The 20,638-nt window shown below is 49.5% G+C and overlaps 2 protein-coding genes across 4 annotated transcripts in view; both read left to right on the top strand.

The window, feature by feature from the left end:
* prkar2aa (protein kinase, cAMP-dependent, regulatory, type II, alpha A) overlaps positions 1-9,126 on the top strand; it is a 40,498-nt gene extending 31,372 nt beyond the window's left edge. For all 3 annotated transcript variants that reach the window (XM_084479988.1, XM_084479986.1, XM_084479987.1), the window contains 8 exons: positions 1,147-1,283; positions 1,393-1,499; positions 4,919-5,060; positions 5,632-5,733; positions 6,039-6,113; positions 6,372-6,437; positions 7,306-7,444; positions 8,510-9,126. In XM_084479988.1, coding sequence (XP_084336114.1) covers positions 1,147-1,283; positions 1,393-1,499; positions 4,919-5,060; positions 5,632-5,733; positions 6,039-6,113; positions 6,372-6,437; positions 7,306-7,444; positions 8,510-8,634 — 893 coding nt within the window. In that variant the 3' untranslated portion in view covers positions 8,635-9,126. The remainder of the gene's footprint in view (positions 1-1,146; positions 1,284-1,392; positions 1,500-4,918; positions 5,061-5,631; positions 5,734-6,038; positions 6,114-6,371; positions 6,438-7,305; positions 7,445-8,509) is intronic.
* A 1,862-nt stretch (positions 9,127-10,988) lies between these two features.
* hyal3 (hyaluronidase 3) lies at positions 10,989-20,405 on the top strand (the record flags this gene model as incomplete). Its single annotated transcript, XM_084479776.1, has 9 exons — positions 10,989-10,998; positions 11,355-11,418; positions 12,710-12,822; positions 16,864-17,192; positions 17,994-18,435; positions 19,030-19,177; positions 19,300-19,426; positions 19,582-19,671; positions 20,148-20,405. 9 exons carry the CDS (start codon positions 10,989-10,991, stop codon positions 20,403-20,405), a joined length of 1,581 nt encoding a protein of 526 aa, XP_084335902.1.
* Positions 20,406-20,638: the final 233 nt, after the last annotated feature.

Below are 20,638 nucleotides of genomic sequence, written 5' to 3'. Positions count from 1 at the left end.
GGAAAGCTCAACCTTCGATGCATGTGAAAACAAACACACACACACTCACACCGCAGACACACACACACACACACACACACACGCACAGGCGGTTATCCAGTGAGGAAAAATCCCTTTCACAGTGGAAACTGGGGTGTTATAATTTCCTCCTGGTGGTACAGGTTGTGTATCCCCCCCCCCCCTTAAAGGGGAAGCATCCCGCTCGCTAATCTAATACAAGAAAGAAGGAAGTACAGATCCACTGAAAAGCTAGACCAACATTGCTTTGTGCACAGAACTTATTACATTGTAACAGTACACTCATTTAAAGAAAGGGCTACCCAAAGTCTTTACAGTTTGAAATTGCTTTTTTGTGTGTGTGTCTCTGTGTGTGTGTGCAACCGGTGCGCACGTGACTGTGTGTGTGTCAGACATACACGTGTCTGCCTATTTTCAATGTCCCTGCGGTAATTGGACGAGGGGAAATGGGTGGAGATTGTTGCAGCGTTTACCATTTGGAACGACCTTGTCATTATTGTTAATTTAGTATTTTAGGCCGGTCCATTGTGTTCAAAACATTTCATTGTGCTAGGACTGCGGTTCTCGGTTTGTTTGCTCACAGAGACCAGTCTGTCTGTGTGTTTGTCCGGTTGAATGTGTGTGGGCGTGAGTGTTTTAAAAGGGTAGGATGTCCTCGTGTGTGTGTGTGTGTGTGTGTGTGTGTGTGTGTGTGTGTGTGTGTGTGTGTGTGTGTGTGTGTGTGTGTGTGTGTGTGTGTGTGTGTGTGTGTGTGTGTGTGTGTGTGTGTGTGCCTGCGTGATGTCTACCAGGGCTGGGAGTTATGAAGAGACTATAAACATGACGGCTTTTGGACCCAATATCAATCATCTGCTGAGAAAATATTGATATTGGACCATAACCTAATCTTTCAAGTAGAACAACAAATTATGCCATCAAATTGTGTGTGTGTGTGTGTGTGTGTGTGTGTGTGTGTCTTCGTCTTCCAACAGTGTGTGTTAACCCTGCTGCATGTGTGTTCCAACAGTGTTTGTTCACCCTGCTGTGTGTGTGTGTGTTAACCCTGTGTGTGTGTGTGTGTGTGTGTGTGTGTGTGTGTGTGTGTGTGTGTGTGTGTGTGATAACCCTGCGGTGTGTGTTTTCCTGCAGTTTGTGCGGAGGCGTTCAACCCAGATGAAGATGAGGAAGACACAGAGCCCAGAGTGGTTCATCCTAAAACAGACGTGCAGCGCTGTCGACTGCAGGAGGCCTGCAAAGACATCCTGCTGTTCAAGACACTAGACCAGGTTTTTTTTCTCTCTCTCTCTCTCTCCTCTCTCCCTCTCTCTCTCTCTCTGCTTCCCAGCCAGTCCAGCTCTATGTGCTAATATGATGTCTCTCTCTCTTGGTCTGCAGGAGCAATTCTCACAGGTCCTGGACGCCATGTTTGAGCTGGTGGTCCAGGCAAAAGACCACGTCATCGACCAGGGAGACGACGGAGACAACTTCTACGTCATAGAGAGGTACACACACCGTCTATCTAACCCTGTATGTCGGTCTGTCTCACCCTTTCACACGTTTTGTGTGTTTTTGTTTGACTGTTCATCTTGGTAAAAACAGGTGGGCGGGGCTTGCCAAAACCACGTTACATCACACTGGCCACTGGCCAGCGCTCTAAAACCGTCCGCACACACTGAACACCTCCTAGCCGGCGTCCCCAACCGTGTAAAAACCAACGTACCGCATGTGGGCCCGGGGGCTCACGGTGAACCCCTCCGGTCAGCCTCCTCCGGTGGCTCTCGGGTCCAGATGATCCTCAGACGGGGTCGCGGACGGGCCGGAGCCACACCTGGCTGGGAGACTAGTCTGGAATGCCCGTCCCCTCTCCCATCCACCCCGTGATCGGTCTTATAATCAGCCACCGGGCGCCTGAAGACAGCACCAGGCCTGTCTGCAGCACACCGCCCCAGCTGGCCAGCCAGCTAGCTGTGGAGGGGGAATGGCTAGCGGGGGTTTAAAGGGGTGGTATACAGTATATAAGGCAGATTTTTCGGCCTTCCGCGCGGGGGTCGTCTGTGACTCAAATGATCCAGGGAAGGTCGTTTTTGTTGGGGTTTGGGACAGATGACGAGCCACAGAGATGCTGCATCACTGTTTGGTCGTGGAGCATTTCATCCAAAGGTACTCACAGCGATTGTGTTTGGACGGGGTGGGAGGTGTAAGAAATATGCTAATGGTAAGAAGAATGAAAAGGAGTATTACAAAAATGTTCAATAGGAACATGCAAAGAACTACAAAAATCTCATCTTTAAACAAGGATGGAGTAGACCACATGGAGTTTAAAGTTAGTTAGAGTTAGCCCATACATGCGCTCTTTCTTGTTTTTCATCCAAGCATGTCGATGGCCCACATTTCCATCTTATGAACACATGATGAGCACACAGCACGTGGAATATACATTAACCACAGAGTACACACACTGATAACGGCCCGCACGGTTCAAACGGTTGTGCGAATAGGATTATGAACCGGTGACCCGCTCTGGCCAGCGGGGTCGGTTCTGCGGCGTGGGGGGGGTTGAACAGTCTCAGTGAAAGGTCAGCTCGGTCTGCTTCCTGTGGACCCACTGACTAGACCCATGCCGTCCCGCCCAGCGGACCTTCCTGTTGACGCTGGCTCACCCGACGCAGCGCCATTTTACTGACCCGCGCAAAACAACATCAGCAACAACCATCAGAACAACCCTATCCCTTCGGGATACAGAGGGCGTTTTATCGTCAAGTCGTGATTATTTATTTTTACAGCCTGGTATTTACCTCCCTAGCATCCAGCCCTGCTTCGACGTTTTGAGTATCCAAGCAGTTTTAAGTGTTCCGTGGACTCTGGTATGTACGTCATCAGGCGCGGTCGACTGTGTTTTCACAAGCGCTCAGGGCCAGTCTCTCCACTGGCTCCTGCGATGGTCAAGGATGACTGGTAACATCAGGAACAGGCTGCTCTGCTCCAACCTTCATGTAAAGCACCACACACTGTGTGTGTGTGTGTGTGTGTGTGCATGTGTGTGTGCGCGTGTGTGTGGGGATAGCTCTGGAGCGGCGTGTTCCCGGTTACAGGCGACAGCCGATGACCTTTGGAAGCGGCTCAGCCTCTCCACCGTCACACTCTGTTCCCGGGCTTCCCCCTGCCGCGCCTGTGGGGAGGGGAGGGGCGGGGAGACCGAGGGAGGGAGGGAGGGAGTAGGAGAGGGTGAGGTGGAGGGTGTTGAGAGTGGAGGGAAAAGGAGAGAGGGAGATGTAGAGGAGTTGCAGGGGCAGAGGGAGAGAAGGAGGATAAAGGGAAGGCGGGGGGGAGAGAAGAAGGGAGGGAGAGAGAGGTGGACAGGAGAGAAAGGAGGTGAGAGGCGCTTGTAGGAGAGAAGAGGGGAATTGTAGACTGGGGGAGACGGAGTACGCGCGGTGTGATGGAGGCCGGGGGAGAGGGGTGTGAGGGCGGTGGGAGAGAGAGGGAGGTGGACCAGCAACACAGCACACATAGGTGGCAGGCTGGTAGTGTAAGCATCGGGGTGGTGTGGGTGCCTGGCTGAACACGGCCACGAGACACCATGCATAAAACACTCGTTCGCTTGCTCGCTCACTCACTCACCGACTCAATCAGAAGCTCACACACTCGCTGCTCGTCTCTCATCTGCTCACTCAACTCTCGCACCCACTTAAGTAGTCCCTCGTCACCCTCCCTCTCTTTCCCCTCTCTCCGACAGTAATGTGAGGCAGGTGTGCAGACTGGTATTTACGGGAGCTCAGTGCTCCTCCTCTGGACTCTGGCGGGGCTGTGGAGACGTCAGCCGGGAGGCTCGACGTCTGCTGGAAACCAGCAGCAGCTCCCACAGTGTGATCTCCTCCATCGTGCTGGAGTCCACACTGCAATCATCCCTATAGTACTCGTGTGTGTGTGCGTGTATCACTCGCGCCAGGCTTAGCCGGGTCTCCCCTGTCAGTCCACAGCCCCGATCATCTCTCACTCTAATCCCGAACATCCCCGGGGGGGTCATAGCTGGTCACCCGGGGGACTTAGAGCCCTGTCTCGGCCAATCACGGCGCAGACAGCCATACAAATGACCAGTTAATCTGTCTACCACACTGTATTGTGTCACCGAGCCCCAGGTAAATCCTTGGAGGGGGGAGGGACACATCGACACACATGAAAAACAAACACTGCTGCTCACACACACCCACACACAGCTACACACGTGATGAATGTGTGATTCAGTACCAGTCTATGTATTATTGTGAGGCTGATTGCAGTGTTCTAGGTGAACTGCTCTGACAACACTGTCTGCAAACAGGCTTGTTTATTCAATTGTGAGTTAGGAGCCAGAGATAAAGACGGCTATGAAGCCTCCTTACTTAATCACTCTGCACACACGTTGCACACACAAGCATATGCTGGTGCACTGCGAGCGCACATACGCATGTCTGTGTGCTCCAGATGCACTACAGGGTCGTTAAAACTGATCGATGGGCCAAATATCCCTAGCCAGGCCGGAGCAGCAAGAAGAAGACCTGATGAGCTCTTTCACTGGATCACATGATTTACCATCTAAATCTTGTGTATTCCCTCGCCCCTTTCCCTCAGGCAGTCTCTCTCTCTCTGAGTCTCTCCTCTCGCTCTCTCTATGTCTCTCGGTCTCTGGCTCTGTCTCTGTCTCTCCAGCTCGCTCTCTCTCTGTCTCTCTCTCTCTCTCTCCCCTTTCTCTCTCTGTCTCTCTCTCTCCCATCGCCGCTCTCTCTCCCATCTATCTCTCTGTGTGTCTCTCTCTATTCCATCTCTCTGCCTGGCCATCTCCCTTCCTCAATTCAATTCAAAAAGCGCTTTATTGGCATGGAGAATGAACCGTCCCCGTCTGTCTCCCCCCCCCCCCCACTCCCTCTGTCTCCGGGCGCAGGGGTGTGTACGACATCGTGGTGAAGGACGTGTGTGTGGGCCAGTACAACAACAAGGGGAGCTTCGGGGAGCTGGCGCTCATGTACAACACCCCACGGGCCGCTACCATCGTGGCGACTGAGGAGGGGGCGCTCTGGGGACTGGTGAGATCCGGTTTTATATATACGATTATTTTATGTAAAAGTTTACACTCCATATGTAGAACAACGTGCGCTGTTGGAATCGGGAGCATTGTGTTAAAGGTGTTTGTGTTGTCGGCGCTAGCGAAGGCAATGTGGATTTCATTGGGTTTCTTGGCGTCTGAAAAGTGATATAGTGCCGTTTTGATTGAGGATCTTTCCAAGAATTGGGTCCTCTTCTTTGAATGAGGTGTCTTGTACCGTCGCCTGTGTGCTGTAAGAGCTCCTCCTTGTGGCGAGGGGGAGGAACCGGTCAAACTCGGGTTGAAATAAATGAAATAAGCTTTTATTTTCTTATTAGGATAAAAGTAAATGCACTACTTAGTAGTTGTTAAGGTGATGCTGTTGTAAGGTGATGCTCCGAGAGATTCATTAAATTAAATGAAGACATTGAATCAGGCAAACGGAAGCCATCTTCATCCTGCTCTCCTGTTGTATCCTCTTCGTTGCAATAAATCTGGAAATTAAAGATCTCTCTCTCTCTCTCTCTCTCTCACTCTCTCCCACTCTCTCCCTCCCCGTGTGCTGACTCCAGGACCGTGCCACGTTCCGCAGACTCATAGTGAAGAACAATGCGAAGAAGAGGAGGATGTACGAGGCCTTCATCGAGTCTGTGCCCCTACTGAAGAGCCTGGAGGTGAGCGAGGGGGGCAGGTTTATCCTCGGAGATGTCTCTCCCTCTTAATCCGCATAACATCAGCTCCTGATTGAATACAAAATAAAAATTTAAACTTGGACATGGTGGTAGCGAAAAACAATAAGAAAAAGATTTCTCTTCAGTGAAACTCATGCTCTTTTGCTCCGTCTCTCTGTCGTTATTTGTCTCTCTATCTGTTTCTCGATCGTCTTTCAATCTGTGTCTCTGTCGTCACTCCATCTGTCTCTGTGTCGTCTCCCTGTCTGTCTCTCTTGTCTCTCTGTCTGTCTTTCTGTGGTCTCTAGTTGTCGGAGCGGATGAAGATCGTGGACGTATTAGGCATGAAGGCGTTCACAGACTCAGAGAGGATCATCATGCAGGTCAGAAACATTCACCTCTATTTTGATACAACCGGATTTTGTTTATATCATCTGATTATCATCTGATTATATCATCAGATCAATGTTATTTGTGGTATAATTCAATTGTTACGACGTGCCTCATATGAAGTGATGTGATGTGAATACGATGTGCGTAATCTGTACATGATGTGGTGCTTGGTGTGACATGTTGGATAGAATCGATGGAGTGTGATCGGACATCTGTGGGTAACAATCTGTTCTGATCCCGGGTTGCAGGGAGACAAGGCAGATTGCTTCTATATCGTCGAGTCAGGAGCAGTCAAGATCATGATGAAGAGCAAAGTAAGTCGTACCCTTCTTCGCCATCCTCTTCCTTCCTTCTTTGCCTTTCAGCATTTTTTGGATGTCCCACGTGTTTCCCACGGAAAGTCTCTGCTAATTCTGGGGATGTAATAGTGTTTCAAAGGGCAGTATAAGATAGAAGGTGAGAGACGCGGTTCAAAGGTAACGCCGCTGGTTGTAATAAACATTAGGCTGGGTGTTTGGGGCTCTCCGTGTGTCTAAATGCTAGACCCAAACTGCAGGAGCCAATCCTTGGAAAAGCCGATAAAGATTCCTGCAACTGGCTAAAATTGGTGCCAAGGGAGGTCATTTGGCAAATTGAAATGAGCCGACATTAAGTACAAACCTTTCTCCCTGCTCCCTCCTCTCTGCTTTCTCTCTCTCCCCTGTCCTTTTTCTCCCATCTCGCTCTCCCCCCCCCCTTTATTCTCTCTCCCCCCTTTCTCCTCCCCTCTACTCTGTCTCTCTCCCCTCTCTCCCCCCCTTTTCTTCTCCCCTCTACTCTGTCTCTCTCCCCTCTCTCTCCCCCCCCTTTCTTCTCCCCTCTACGCTCTATCTCTCTCTCCCTTTTCTTCTCCCCTCTACTCTGTCTCTCTCCCCTCTCTCTCCCCCCCCTTTCTTCTCCCCTCTACGCTCTATCTCTCTCTCCCTTTTCTTCTCCCCTCTACTCTGTCTCTCTCCCCTCTCTCCCCCCCCCTTTCTTCTCCCCTCTACGCTCTATCTCTCTCCCCTCTCTCCCCCTTTTCTTCTTCCCATCTACTCTGTCTCTCCCCCCCCCCCCCTTCCTCTCCCCTCTACGCTCTATCTCTCTCCCCTCTCTCCCCCTTTTCTTCTCCCCATCTACTCTGTCTCACCCCCGCCCCCCCAGACCAAGGCAGACCATGCAGACAACATGGAGGTGGAGATCGCTCGCTGCACCCGGGGTCACTACTTCGGAGAGCTGGCCCTGGTCACCAACAAGCCCCGCGCCGCCTCCGCCTACGCCGTCGGGGACGTCAAGCTACTGGGTACGAGGGGGACACGCACACACACACGCAAACATACGTACACATACACGCAACCATACGTACACATACACGCAACCATACGTACACATACACGCAACCATACGTACACATACACGCAACCATACGTACACATACACGCAACCATACGTACACATACACGCAACCATACGTACACACACACACACACACACACATACACATACACATACACACACACACACACACACACACACACACACACACACACACACACACACACACACAACACACGATAGGCTAGAATAATTTATCACGGGGCCTCAGAAACACACACACACACACACACTGATTAGCACTGCATAATGAATCTTAGGGCCTGAGAAACACACACACTGATTAGCAGAGCATAATGATTCATCATAGGTGTTATCCATGTGTAAACAGTCCTACGCACTCACCCTGGAATCTGCAAACACATGAATGGGTGGGAGTGGGGGAGCTGGTGTAGGGGCGAGTGTGTTTGACTACCAGCCAAAAGGCACCAAGTTCCTGATCCCAAGTCCTTAGCTGCTTGAGGCCACGTCCCACTTTATAATGACACGTATCTAATTCACTGTACGTCGATTTGGATAAGGGGCGACTGCGAGAGCGGAATGGTAATTAAACGCAGGCTAGATATACGTTGGTACCCAAAAATGTTGTGCAGAAGTTGGTCGCTGTTTACCGGTGTGTGGGTACAACCTGTCATAATACCCCTCTCTCTTTTTCCCCCCTCTCTGTATGTCTCTGTATGTTTCCGTTTCTCTCTCTCTGTCATCTGTTGTTCCTTTCTTTACTGTCTTACTGTCTTTACTTTACTTTACTATCTATTTGTTCTCTCTGCATGTCTCTGTAACACCCTCTCTCTGCATCTTTCTCTTAAATCTCTCTCACTCTCACTCTCTACACCCCCCCTCTCTCTCACACTCTCTCTCTCTACACCCTCTCTCTACTCGCTCTTACGCGCTCTCTACTCTCTCTTTCTCTTTCCTTCTGTCTTTTGTGTCTCCCCCTCCCTCCTTCTGTCTCCCCTTCCCTCCCCTGCAGTAATAGACATACAGGCCTTCGAGCGACTGCTGGGCTCCTGCAAGGAGATCATGAAGAGGAACATCGCCCACTACGAGGAGCAGCTGGTCGCGCTCTTCGGCTCCAGCATGGACCTCAGAGACTGAGACCCTCACTCCGGCCCCTCGCTGTGCCTTCTATACACACACACACACACACACACACACACACACACACACACACACACACACACACACACACACACACACACACACACACACACACACACACACACACACACACACACGCACACATATGCACACGCACACACACGCACACGCGCGCGCATCAACACACCCGCCGTCGTCGAGGGAAAAGAAAACGATATGGACATTACAGCGTTGTCATCAAAGCTCGAATAAACTCTATACCGGTGTCTTGTGCATCGCAGTGTACACTGCTCCACACCGACAATGCTCTCCATCTCCCTTGTTTTTCTTTTGATATGAACGCTATACAAGCATAGGATTCATATAAAATCAAAACAAAGGAGAGCGGTTTATGAAATCAGTCCACAGATTTCCCAAGCCTCCTCAAGTCCCATCTCTACTGGTTGCCTTCCCCCCCCCCCCCCCCCCTTAGCAGCTGCTGAGTCAGTTGCTCGTCTCTCTCTCTCTCTCTCTCTCTCTCTCTCTCTCTCTCTCTCTCTCTCTCTCTCTCTCTCTCTCTCTCTCTGCATGTTTCTCTCTATCTGGCTCGCTGTCTCTCTCTTGCTGGCCCTCTATCTCTAAAGCTCTCTCTCTACACTGGAAGACACCAATCAAAGCAGTATAGGCACACTGGCATGCACACACACATACATACACACACACACACACACACTTTTATGTACTTATACCTACATAGGCACTGAAAAAGACGTCCAAATCCCTTTTGTCTACTCACACTCATGTCACGCACATACTGCTTGACACACTCCTTTATACACTCACCTTATAGTTAAACACACACACAAACACACTTTTTTGCATAGCTTCAGTGAGCTTTAACATACACACAAACACTCCAAAACAAACATTCAAATGTGCAGGCATTGCATTTACATAGACACATAGACAACACAGTTGTCGATAGCAAGCATCAGCCAAGGACACACAAACATGCTCATACACACACACACACACACACACACACACACACACACACACACACACACACACACACACACACACACACACACAGGCACCTGCAGTTGCAAAAACAGACACATGGGAAAATGGAGAAACAAGGAAAAACTACTTACGGGAAAAAATAATGCAAAATGCAAAAAAAAACAAATAAAAATGAAGAAACAAGAGAGGAGTTTTAGAAACATTTTATGGAGATAAACAAAAAAGAAGCTTTGATAAAATATTATTTAAATAAACAAAAAAGTGTTTCCTCTTTGGGAGGCGGGGGTGTGGCTCTTTGTGAGTGCGCTCCACTTCTGCTGTCGTTGATTGAGTTCAGTTAGTGCTGGTGTCTTTCAGTACCACCGAAGAAGTCAAACCCAGAACAACCCCACGTTTCTGGGTCCTTGTTATTCTGTAAGTGACGCCACACAGTTGTATTAATTATTAATGTATTGTTATTATTATGATTATATATTCAGTTATTATTTTTGTTTTACTTTGACCAATTCTGATTTAAAAAAAATAGAAAACACCCATCCAACATCCATCAGACAAAATGTAAAACAAAAAAAATATATATTAATAAAATAAAGTTAGTGCTTATTTCTCCATGATTATTCTTGAATGAGTTGTCCTGGATTAAAAAAAAGATGAAAAAAAATAAAGCAAACATTTTGTTAAAAAGTTTGTGGTGGTGGTTGACTGTCGTTGACTGATTTCTTCACTGTTTTTCACTTATAAATGGTCTTTCTATAACTTGTGGTGACATTTTGTCTCTTTAATGTATGCTTATTCATTTCCTAACTTTCCTGTAAGACTTATTCTGTGTCTTTTTATAAAACCAGTGCAATATAAATTCACTACTTTTATATTAAATGATATACGTAGTTACAACCCCAAAGCAGTAGAGGGCTCTAGCTGGAAATCCACTTGTGTGCGCCACATTCACCCGCTGTCACCTATCACGCTATCGACAAACCCACACACATTTATAGTCTTTTATAGTCACATGAATTTGATATCCATAGCTGAAAGATGTCCACTAAATAAAGTGGCGTATAGTTGTAGTTATGAAGCATGTAACGTTATAACCTTCCTCTCTGCATCGGGCCGCAGCTGATGCGAGATAACTTCGCGAAGGAACCTGTTCTTGGATGAACTGATAACTTCTTCACAATGTAAGTATAACGTTAATGTCCCGTATAATGTTAATGGTCTGTATAACATACACATGTGCCCTATCCTTAGTCGTTTGCTGCTATTCAAACTTAAAATGAATGCACGCCTTGACTCGACCAAGATAACACTGAGCACTAAATTTAGCCCACTGTGTTTCTGCATGCCTAGTAATGAATGAGCGTGAGTGACTGACACTGGATGTTATACGGCACACCAGCTCACAGTTATCATTTGAGAAGTTGTATTGCAATAGGTAGTGCTCTTATAATATACATCCGTGGTAGCCAGTGACATCATTGCCTCTTTTAGCTTGCAGTTTATTTCTGGTGAGGAAGTAGCCTACTCATGGACATACCTACTTCCTTATATGGTCATACGGCTAATCCGTTCTTATTATAAATCCATTGGTTCTGTCAGCACGTTTATTATTCATATAAATACCCTATACCTATGCTATAACAGTATAGGGTAAGTCTTTGCTGGTGTAGACCTTTACCTATCCAGCGCCCCAGCTCTATCTGTGTCTGGCGGGGAAGGCTATGTGTTGGACTCCCAGTCCAAAGGTTCTGGGTTCGAACCCAATGTCCACAGTTGTTACCTGTAGGCATTCTAAAGCAATATGCCCTGACCCCTTACATTCCCCTTTCACATATATTTCCATAATTACACAGCATAAATGGTTGCCTATTTGTTTATGTCAAGAGCGGTCTAAACAATGGCCTGGACCTGTCAAGGTCCTGCCCCCCTTTTCCTGAATGATTTTTCAGGGTATAGACACTCAGTAAAGTCTACTGAATTACAACCCCCCTGAAAGGGCTTCAAAAGTCTTCATCAGGCCATGCTTAAACTTTTTCATTGCAAAGTGACAGGTCTTAGCCTTCACGGCCCGAGCGAGAATGCCCCACTGTGAGTCAGGAGCACGTGATTAAGCCAAAGAATTGTTAAGGACAGTCGAGAGTGACCACACTCCATTTGCACAAGCCAGGGAACTGTACCACACCATGTATCTAAACAGTGTACTCTACATTTGATGTTTAGAATTCCCCCATCAAGGTCAAATCTAATTCAGCGTCTCTGAGCTTTTCCAATTACTCCTTACATTGTGACCTGTTTATGGATATGATATCCATCATCTTTGCCGATATGTCATATAGTCCCCCAACCATCAACCAAAATGTGTTTAATCTGTGAACCAAAAACAGTAAAGAGCATCTTCACTAAGAAGGGTGGGAGATGAAGAGGAGTGTATGATGGGGGATAGGCAGGGGGGGAGTTTCAAGTGTTTGATAGGGATGGGTCAGAATATTCAATTATTTGATTATTCGTTCCGAGGGTCAAAGCCAATTTTTAACATTTGGACCGTTAACATTTTTTCCCATTCAAATAAACAAGAATTAACGGACAGAACTAATGTTGGTTCTGTAGCACTATTAGTTTTTTTTATTATTATTAATCATGTACAGAAAAACAATATACACAATAAGCATAAATATTAATATATATGCTTACAACACAAACACTGATCACTGTTAAAGTTATTTTTTTTTGCGTTTAAGATATTAAGTGATTTCTTGCCGATGATCCATGGCTGCCTTTGTGAATGTCGGCACACATCGAATAATCGATTATTCGTTCATACCACCCACTGATTATTCGACCATGAAAAATTTGAGTTATTCACATCCCTAGTGTTTGACTCCGAGCCGAAAGGGTTGGTTCCCCCCCCCCCCCCCCCCGACACACCATCAATAAACGTCAACTCACGGCCCGGCATCAGAGTGACAGCTCTCCTATCTGTCGTTAGATTATCACCCCGCAGACCGTTTCCTGTTGCGTACGCCAACATCCTTGTTTTGTAACGTGTCATTGCGAGCGGTCGTGGGTGGTTGAGGGTGGCTGTCAGGGGCTGGGAGTTCATAGCTCTTGAGAGAGTGGTCTTTGTCTGGTCTCATCCTTCGGCCGAAGCGTTTTCGTCCCCTGGCCTTCCCGTCTTCAGCTCCTCCGGTGAGTCCGCCTCACTTCTGCTGAGGGTTCTCCTCATGGGCTGAGGGTTCTCCTCGTGGGCTGAGGGTTCTCCTCATTGGCTGAGGGTTCTCCTCGTGGGCTGAGGGTTCTCCTCATTGGCTGAGGGTTCTCCTCGTGGGCTGAGGGTTCTCCTCATTGGTTGAGGGTTCTCCTCATGGGCTGAGGGTTCTCCTCGTGGGCTGAGGGTTCTCCTCGTGGGCTGAGGGTTCTCCTCGTGGGCTGAGGGTTCTCCTCATTGGCTGAGGGTTCTCCTCGTGGGCTGAGGGTTCTCCTCATTGGCTGAGGGTTCTCCTCGTGGGCTGAGGGTTCTCCTCATTGGTTGAGGGTTCTCCTCATGGGCTGAGGGTTCTCCTCGTGGGCTGAGGGTTCTCCTCGTGGGCTGAGGGTTCTCCTCATTGGTTGAGGGTTCTCCTCGTGGGCTGAGTGTTCTCCTCATTGGTTGAGGGTTCTCCTCGTGGGCTGAGTGTTCTCCTCATTGGTTGAGGGTTCTCCTCGTGGGCTGGGGTTCCTTCACCCCAGCTGGCCGCTCCTCCCAGTGGTAACTGTAATTTGATGAAGCGCGGGGCAATAATTAATTAAACAGGACTGTTTGTCATCTTTGAGCTTGTAATGGATACTGGAGTGTGGAAAGTATTAAAAAATATATTGAAAAATATATATGTATAAAAAAGAGAAGAACTGACTTGTGTGATACAACCCCATATATCCATATGTAGACCTATCCTCATGTGAGCCATTGTTTGGAAGCTAGTTGTGGCTGTTGAATTCTTTGAGTTCTTAAACTTATTGTAATTACTGTGTTGTAAGAAATGCATATACTATTCCATATTGCCCAGCGCTAATGTATCTGAAGGATGGTCATTGTACAGGATCTGAATGACAACACTGTGTGTGTGTGTGTGTGTGTGTGTGTGTGTGTGTGTGGGGGGGGGGGTGTTCAGGATTGGTCTAATAAGGGTGATCAGTGATGTACAGCTGATTGAATTCCGTTGACATTGGGGGTGAGACAGGGTGGAGTCTTTTCAAGATGCTCCGTGCTGATCGAAGACTAAAACGGTGCCACCTGTTGAGCGGATCACAACTGCTCTGCTTGTTCCTGGGTCTTGCATCCGCAGAACATCTCTCTCTAATTGTGAACGCAATCTCATGCTTTCTCTGTGGTTGGTGTGTTGGGTCACGACCTACTTCCCTTTTCATGACGATGAGAGGACTTCATGTACGCTCCATCCTTCTGTACAAATGCAGACGATATTTCTTTGAGCCAAAAAGATGAATCTACATTTATAACAGTTGGCGCTAGCTCTTGGAAGTCAATATTAGGGTTACAAATCGAGAAAAAAAAAGGCCAGCAAGCCGGACCCTGCAAGAAAAATATTTAAAAGATGTTTCAATGGGTGAAAGCATGTACAACACATGTCACAGTTGAATTAGAACACACGTTTGAACTGTAATATTATATATATACACAGAGCATGGCACTACCAATATGAGCATGTGTTATGAATCGACCACATGCTGAACTAGTTTGCCTGGCTGTGTGAGAAGACCTTTGCATGGGGGTTTGGTCCGCAAAGACGATGAATTCAGCGGCTATTTAACACCAAGGAAGATGATTGACAGGTGATTTCCCCTCCCCCCCCACCTCATCACAACAGGCCTGACCCATCAGCAACACCGGACTCTCCGAGCAAAACAGACAAAAACGGCACATCAGTGCTTCCTCAAACCACCGGCGACCCCGACCACATCCTCAGCCCCGGCCCAGCGCATGAAGCCCATGTCGGCCCCCCGGGGAACCCCGAGGCTCCCAGGGAGACGGGACATCATCATCATCACCATGGAAACGGACAGCACCAGGAGGAGGAGGAGGAGGAGGAGGTCCGGGTGGTCCCCATCCACCAGCGGCCCGACCTGCTGCTCCCCTGCGCCCGGCTGGTCAACGAGGAGTGGCGGCGGAGCCAGGGCGCGCGGGTCCACTCCCTGCAGAAGTCCTGCCGGGAGTTCCCCGTCAGCCTGGTGCTGCTGGCCGGGCCCCCGGGGGCGGAGCGCCTGCTGGGCCACGCCCGCCTCTCCCGGGTCGTGGGTCACGCGGCCAGCCTCTTCGTGGAGTCCGTGGTGGTGCCGGCGGCGGAGCGCGGCAAGGGCCACGGCCGCACGCTGATGGAGCTGACGGAGCGCTACTGCCGCGGGCGCGGGTTCGGCCGCCTGTGCCTCACCACGCACGACAAGCAGGGCTTCTACGGCCGCCTGGGCTACGCGCCGTCGGGCCCCGTGCAGAGCGCCGGCGCCCTGGCCTCCGTCGTTCCCCTGGAGACGCTGCAGAGGTTTCTGCGGCGGTCGCCTCCAGCCGTCCCTGCGGGAACGCCGCCGCCTGTCGCTCCACCGCCCGACTCCATGCCGCCCCCACCACCGCCCCCACCACCACCACCACCCCCACCTCCTCCTCCTCCACCCCCTCAAGTAGCGCTTCTCCACTCTCTTCCTCCACCTACCTCAATCCCTCCTCCACCCCCCCCACCACCACCTCTCCTCTTTGCTCCACCTTCATCCCCTCTTCACTCTGTCGCTCCCCCTCCTCCTCCTCCTCCTCCTCCTCCTCTCTCCTCCCCCCCATCAGTAGAGCAGGGCAGTCACATGACCATGATGGACACTCCGTACCGGGATGCCAGGGGAACGCCTATATTCTGGATGCACAAAGACATCTGAAGCACTGGACATGAAGCAATATACCTAATGCACTGCAGTGCAGCGTGCACGCAGGCCTGTGTGGCAGTCAGACATGCACACGCAAGCACATTAGAGAGAGACACATTCACGATGGCTCAAAGAAGGAAATGGACCTGCCTAATTGGATGACTGCAGGATCACCTGGTTCAACCACACACACACACACTCACACATTGACTTTGTAGTGTACGTGTGTACCCGGGAAGCAGTGACAGCAGAAGACAGAGTTCCAAGACGTTCTGCTGCCATGTGTTGCTGTACAATCCGATGTCTTACACATACGCTACCTTTGCACGATGGCTGAATGGATGGATCTGGATGGTTGCTGTTTGGTTCTGTGTGCTTTACTCACACGTTTTAGTACGGGACTTTATAGAAGCAGCTGTTGCTGCTGCTGTACCCGAGTCTCTATCATAAACCAGTGAACCGGTCTCCATCATAAACCAGTGAACCAGTCTGTGTCATAAACCAGGGAACCAGTCTTTCATAAACCATTGAACCAGTCTCTATCATAAACCAGTGAACCGGTCCCCATCATAAACCACTGAACCAGTCTATCATAAACCAGTGAACTGGTATCTATCACAAACCAGTGAACCGTCACAGAGTAAATAGAATGCTCAATCTGGATTGAGTTTCTATTGGATAAAATCTAAAAATTATATACTCCTTTGAAGAACATAAAATGTGTTTTTTAGAAAGTCAAATCATGTAAATGTATTTAAATGCTTTAATAATCTAAAGTGCTCTATCATTCGCCTTGCAGGAATGCCAAATTAGTTTTGAAGATGATGTGATTTTAAAAAAGAAAATGAATACTCAGTTCATGTATTGCATTATTGTTGTACTGCCCAAATGTGTTTATTCTAAGAAATAAATACATTTCTCACCATGTTGATTCTCTTATTATCATGTTTGCTTCCCCTTTTATCTTGCATCCGTATTATGATGTTGCCTTATTGTATCTGAGTGACCACTAAAGAAAACATTGACATAGCTTTGAAGGTACTATCTGTCAAATGCAAATGTTCTGTCAACAACGGAAATGTTGAGCTACATGCAATATGCGCTATCATTTCCGCCTGCCTTGTTTCCCAAACAAAGATTTAATCAACAGTACTGTCAGTTCCTTAAACCATCAGTTGAAGGCCATCGGAGCCTGTATAAGACCATCCTTCTTCTTTCCAGCCCTTTTATTAGTTCACTTCACACACCATTATGTCACTCGTCTCTCCTATACCGGTAAATACAGAATGCACAGCCCTTAAAGGCTCTCATCCTCTCTCCCTTCAGGACGAAGAGCATCCGCTCCCAGCATCCACAGCATGGAGCTGTTTGCCCTCCCTCACATCCTCCCCCTCCCCCTCCTCCTCCTCCTCCTCCTCGTCTCCCCTCCACCGTGCACCAGCGACCAGCCCACCCCCCACACCACGCCTCTGTCTGGCCCTCCGGCGCCGCCTGCCCCCTCCCCACTGGAGGGCTCCACCCCGGTGGTGACCGGCCGTCCCTTCGTGGTGGTGTGGAACATGCCCACCGCCCACTGTCAGACCCTCCACGGGGTGCGGCTCAGCCTGGGGGCCTTTGACATCGTGGTGAACTCACGGGAGCACTTCGACGGACAGGTGGGTGAAATGTGTGTGTATTGGAGAGAGAGAGAAAGAGAGAGAGAGGGCGACACTCCCGGGAATGCGTCAGAGGGAGCGATATGGGTTTAGCAGAGACAGAGAGAGGGAGGATCTTCTGATGGATGGATATCCGTTTCTGTTGCATGTTTCAGATGTAGCTTTGTCAAAGTATTCATCCATTGTTGTGTTTTTTATGTCATGTTGTTTTACTGGTTGTTGACTGGTGTACACAGCTCATATTGAGTCAGGTAACAGATCTTGAGTTGCGGTTCACCAGGATGACACTACAATTCATGGAATTGGTGCCGTAGATTCCTTAACCCGATTTAAAATGTGAAGTGTTTTGTTTATCAAATCAGTCCTAGATGACGCCAGTCTACCTCGGCAGGTAAATCATGTTTGCTAATTAATTCAAAATATTCTAAAACAAGACTTCTATTACTTCCACTATTATTAATCATACTGCATTTCTTTACGCTGTTCGTGCCAAACAGCATCACTAAGGCAACAATATCAACACTCAGGACTTTAATAAGACAACAGCCCACATGAGACCCCCACAGACACACTCCAGTCGGCAGGACCAAACAAGAGACACGACCCAAAAATTGTAACCCTACGTCGAGGCGACTGCAACAGCAAGGGCTGCGATTGGTCCGCTCACTAAAACCCGACGCCGAACCAAATCAGGTTCACGCCTGCGTCGAAGCGTCTGCGTGGGCCTTGCGTCGCGTCGACGTGGAACCATAATCAGCCCTTAACCCCTGCCCCTGTCTCTCCCTCCTCCCCCCTCCCCAGAACATGACCATCTTCTACCGCGACCGCCTGGGGGCGTACCCCTTCGTGACCCTCGACGGCGCCGAGGTCAACGGCGGCCTGCCGCAGAGCGCCGACCTGGCGGCCCACCTGGCCCTCGCCGGGGGCCAGATCTCCCGCCGGCTGCGGGCCGACTTCGCCGGCCTCGCCGTCATCGACTGGGAGGAGTGGCGCCCGCTGTGGGAGCGCAACTTCGACTCCAAGGCGGTGTACCGCCGGCGGTCGGTGCGGCGCGTGCGGCGGCAGCGTCCCGACCTGACGGAGGGGCCGGCGGTGACGGAGGAGGCCAGGAGGGAGTTCGAGGAGGGGGCGCGGCGGGTGATGGGGGAGACCCTGCGGCTGGGGGTCACGGCGCGGCCCGGCGGGCTCTGGGGGTACTACGGGTTCCCCGCCTGCTACAACGACCCACAGAACAAGCCCAGAGGTGAGAAGGGCGGGGTCGTCCCGCGGTGGCGAACGTACACAGTCACAAAACACAAAATAAAATAGATAAGTAAAAGAAAACAAAGGCAAATTTAAAAAAAAGCATTGTAGAAAGTGCAATGTATTTAAGATTTAGTAGATTTAGCTTCTGCTAAGAAGGACACATACTGAATCTGGTAAGAGGACAGATACTTGTGAAAAAAACTGAATCTATTAAAAGTAGATGTACTGATTCAACCTTTTTACTTCAGTAAAAGTGGAAAAGTACCGGCTCTGAAATGTACTGAAGAATTAAAGTAAAAAGTATACCTTCTTGGGAAGCATCTAAAGATCAAACGAGCATCTAAAGATCAAACGACAGCTAAAGAACTTTGCCCCACTATTGTTTTTGACCTTTATTTTTTTGTAGATAACAGCGTTAAATATACGAAAGAAAGCATCGATATACACAATAGGCATACTGATCATTGTTAAATAAAGGATTGCGGAATGTAAACATTTATCAATACCACAAATCACAACACTCAGTCAGCAACAGAAGTTGTTTGGGACCGGGGCTCATGCTGCGCTGTGTCCACTGCCGTGCTGTTGTCAGGGGCCAACTACACGGGCCAGTGCCACCCAGGGACCAGCAGGCTGAACGACAGGCTGGACTGGCTGTGGAGTGAGTCCACCGCCCTCTACCCCAGCATCTACCTGCCCCGGAGGCTGGCCGGGACCCCGGAGTCTGCACTCATGGTCCGGTAAGAGAGGAACCTGTGTGTGTGTGTGTGTGTGTGTGTGTGTGTGTGTGTGTGTGTGTGCGCGTGCGTGCGTGCGTGCGTGCGTGTCAGATGTATGACGTGACGTCCTCTCCTCCCCTCAGACACAGAGTGATGGAGGCTCTGAGGGTGGGCTCCATCTGGCGTCATGACAACACCTCCAAGAAGGCCACGCCCGTCCTCCCTTACGCCAGGCTGGCCTTCACGCACACACTCGACTTCCTCAACGTGGTATGGCGCACAACAAAAAAAAACACCACACATGAAAGACACATGGCATGGCAATATTAATCACACTAGCTACTCCACACACAAATACTGACTCTGAGAGACTGTGTGTGTGTGTGTGTGTGTGTGTGTGTGTGTGTGTGTGTGTGTGTGTGTAGACGGACCTACACCATACCCTCGGGGAGGCTGCAGCTCTGGGGGCGGCTGGAGTGGTGCTGTGGGGAGAGCTGGAGTTCGCCAGCTCAAAGGTCAGTGTGTGTGTGTGTGTGTGTGTCATTGTTTTCTCTGGGGATATCAGTGCTCAGGGACATGAATTGTCGTATCGAACCAAACAAATGTAAAACATCTGAATTGAAATAGCACTGTGCTGTCACAGTTATATTGGATATAAACATCAAATCAAAAACCAGAGCATTCATTTAGCAAGCATGATTTATTACTAATCCTATTCACAAGATATCCTTCATATTTTTGAATTATCCCGCATACCGACTAGAAAGTCGGCTTCAAACCAGAAAACACGCGTTGTGTTGCTGCACCTAATTTTGCAGGCCACCATATTCACATCACGCCACACATCTAACTGGGTCTGGCAGCTCTGTGAGAACCCTTTGCCACTAGGACCTCCGGGCTGGAGGGAGGCAGGTCTCCGCAGTCTTAAATACGGCTGTTACGCACCGTAACAGCCGGGCCCTCTCCTCCTGCCTCTTCCCCCACCCACCAGGACCAGTGCCTGCTCCTCAGGGACTACCTGCGCGGCACGCTGGGCCGCTACGTCCGCAAGCTCCGGAGGCAGTCCCATCGCTGCAGCCACCGCCGTTGTCACGGCAACGGGCGCTGCGCCAGGCGCCAGCCGGGCGTCGGTCACATGGTCCGCGACGGGGCGTCCGGCGAGCGCGGCTCGGCGTCCTTCTCCAAGCACTTCCTGTGCCACTGTTACCGGGGCTGGGGCGGCCGGCGGTGTGCAGAGAGCAGGGAGTAGCCCTCAGGTTGTCTCCCGTTTAGGACCAGACACCGTTCGGGATGGGCCGTCGCAATCAATGAAACTTAACCTTAAGTGGCTTGGCTTTGAAACTGTAAGAATGCTGAATAGACGGATAGGTAAATAGGCCACCATTACATTTCTATGACATTGATATCACTGGAAATAGGATATAAGACTTATTCAACATACTGCTGTTTATTTTGCTTATCATAACTAACTCATTTGCAGCA

This window comes from Micromesistius poutassou (assembly GCF_964030765.1).
Source record: "Micromesistius poutassou genome assembly, chromosome: 15".
In the NCBI taxonomy this organism is placed as follows: domain Eukaryota; kingdom Metazoa; phylum Chordata; class Actinopteri; order Gadiformes; family Gadidae; genus Micromesistius; species Micromesistius poutassou.
The sequence above is the reverse complement of the archived record's forward strand: the minus strand, read 5'-3'. Positions and strand labels throughout refer to the sequence as shown.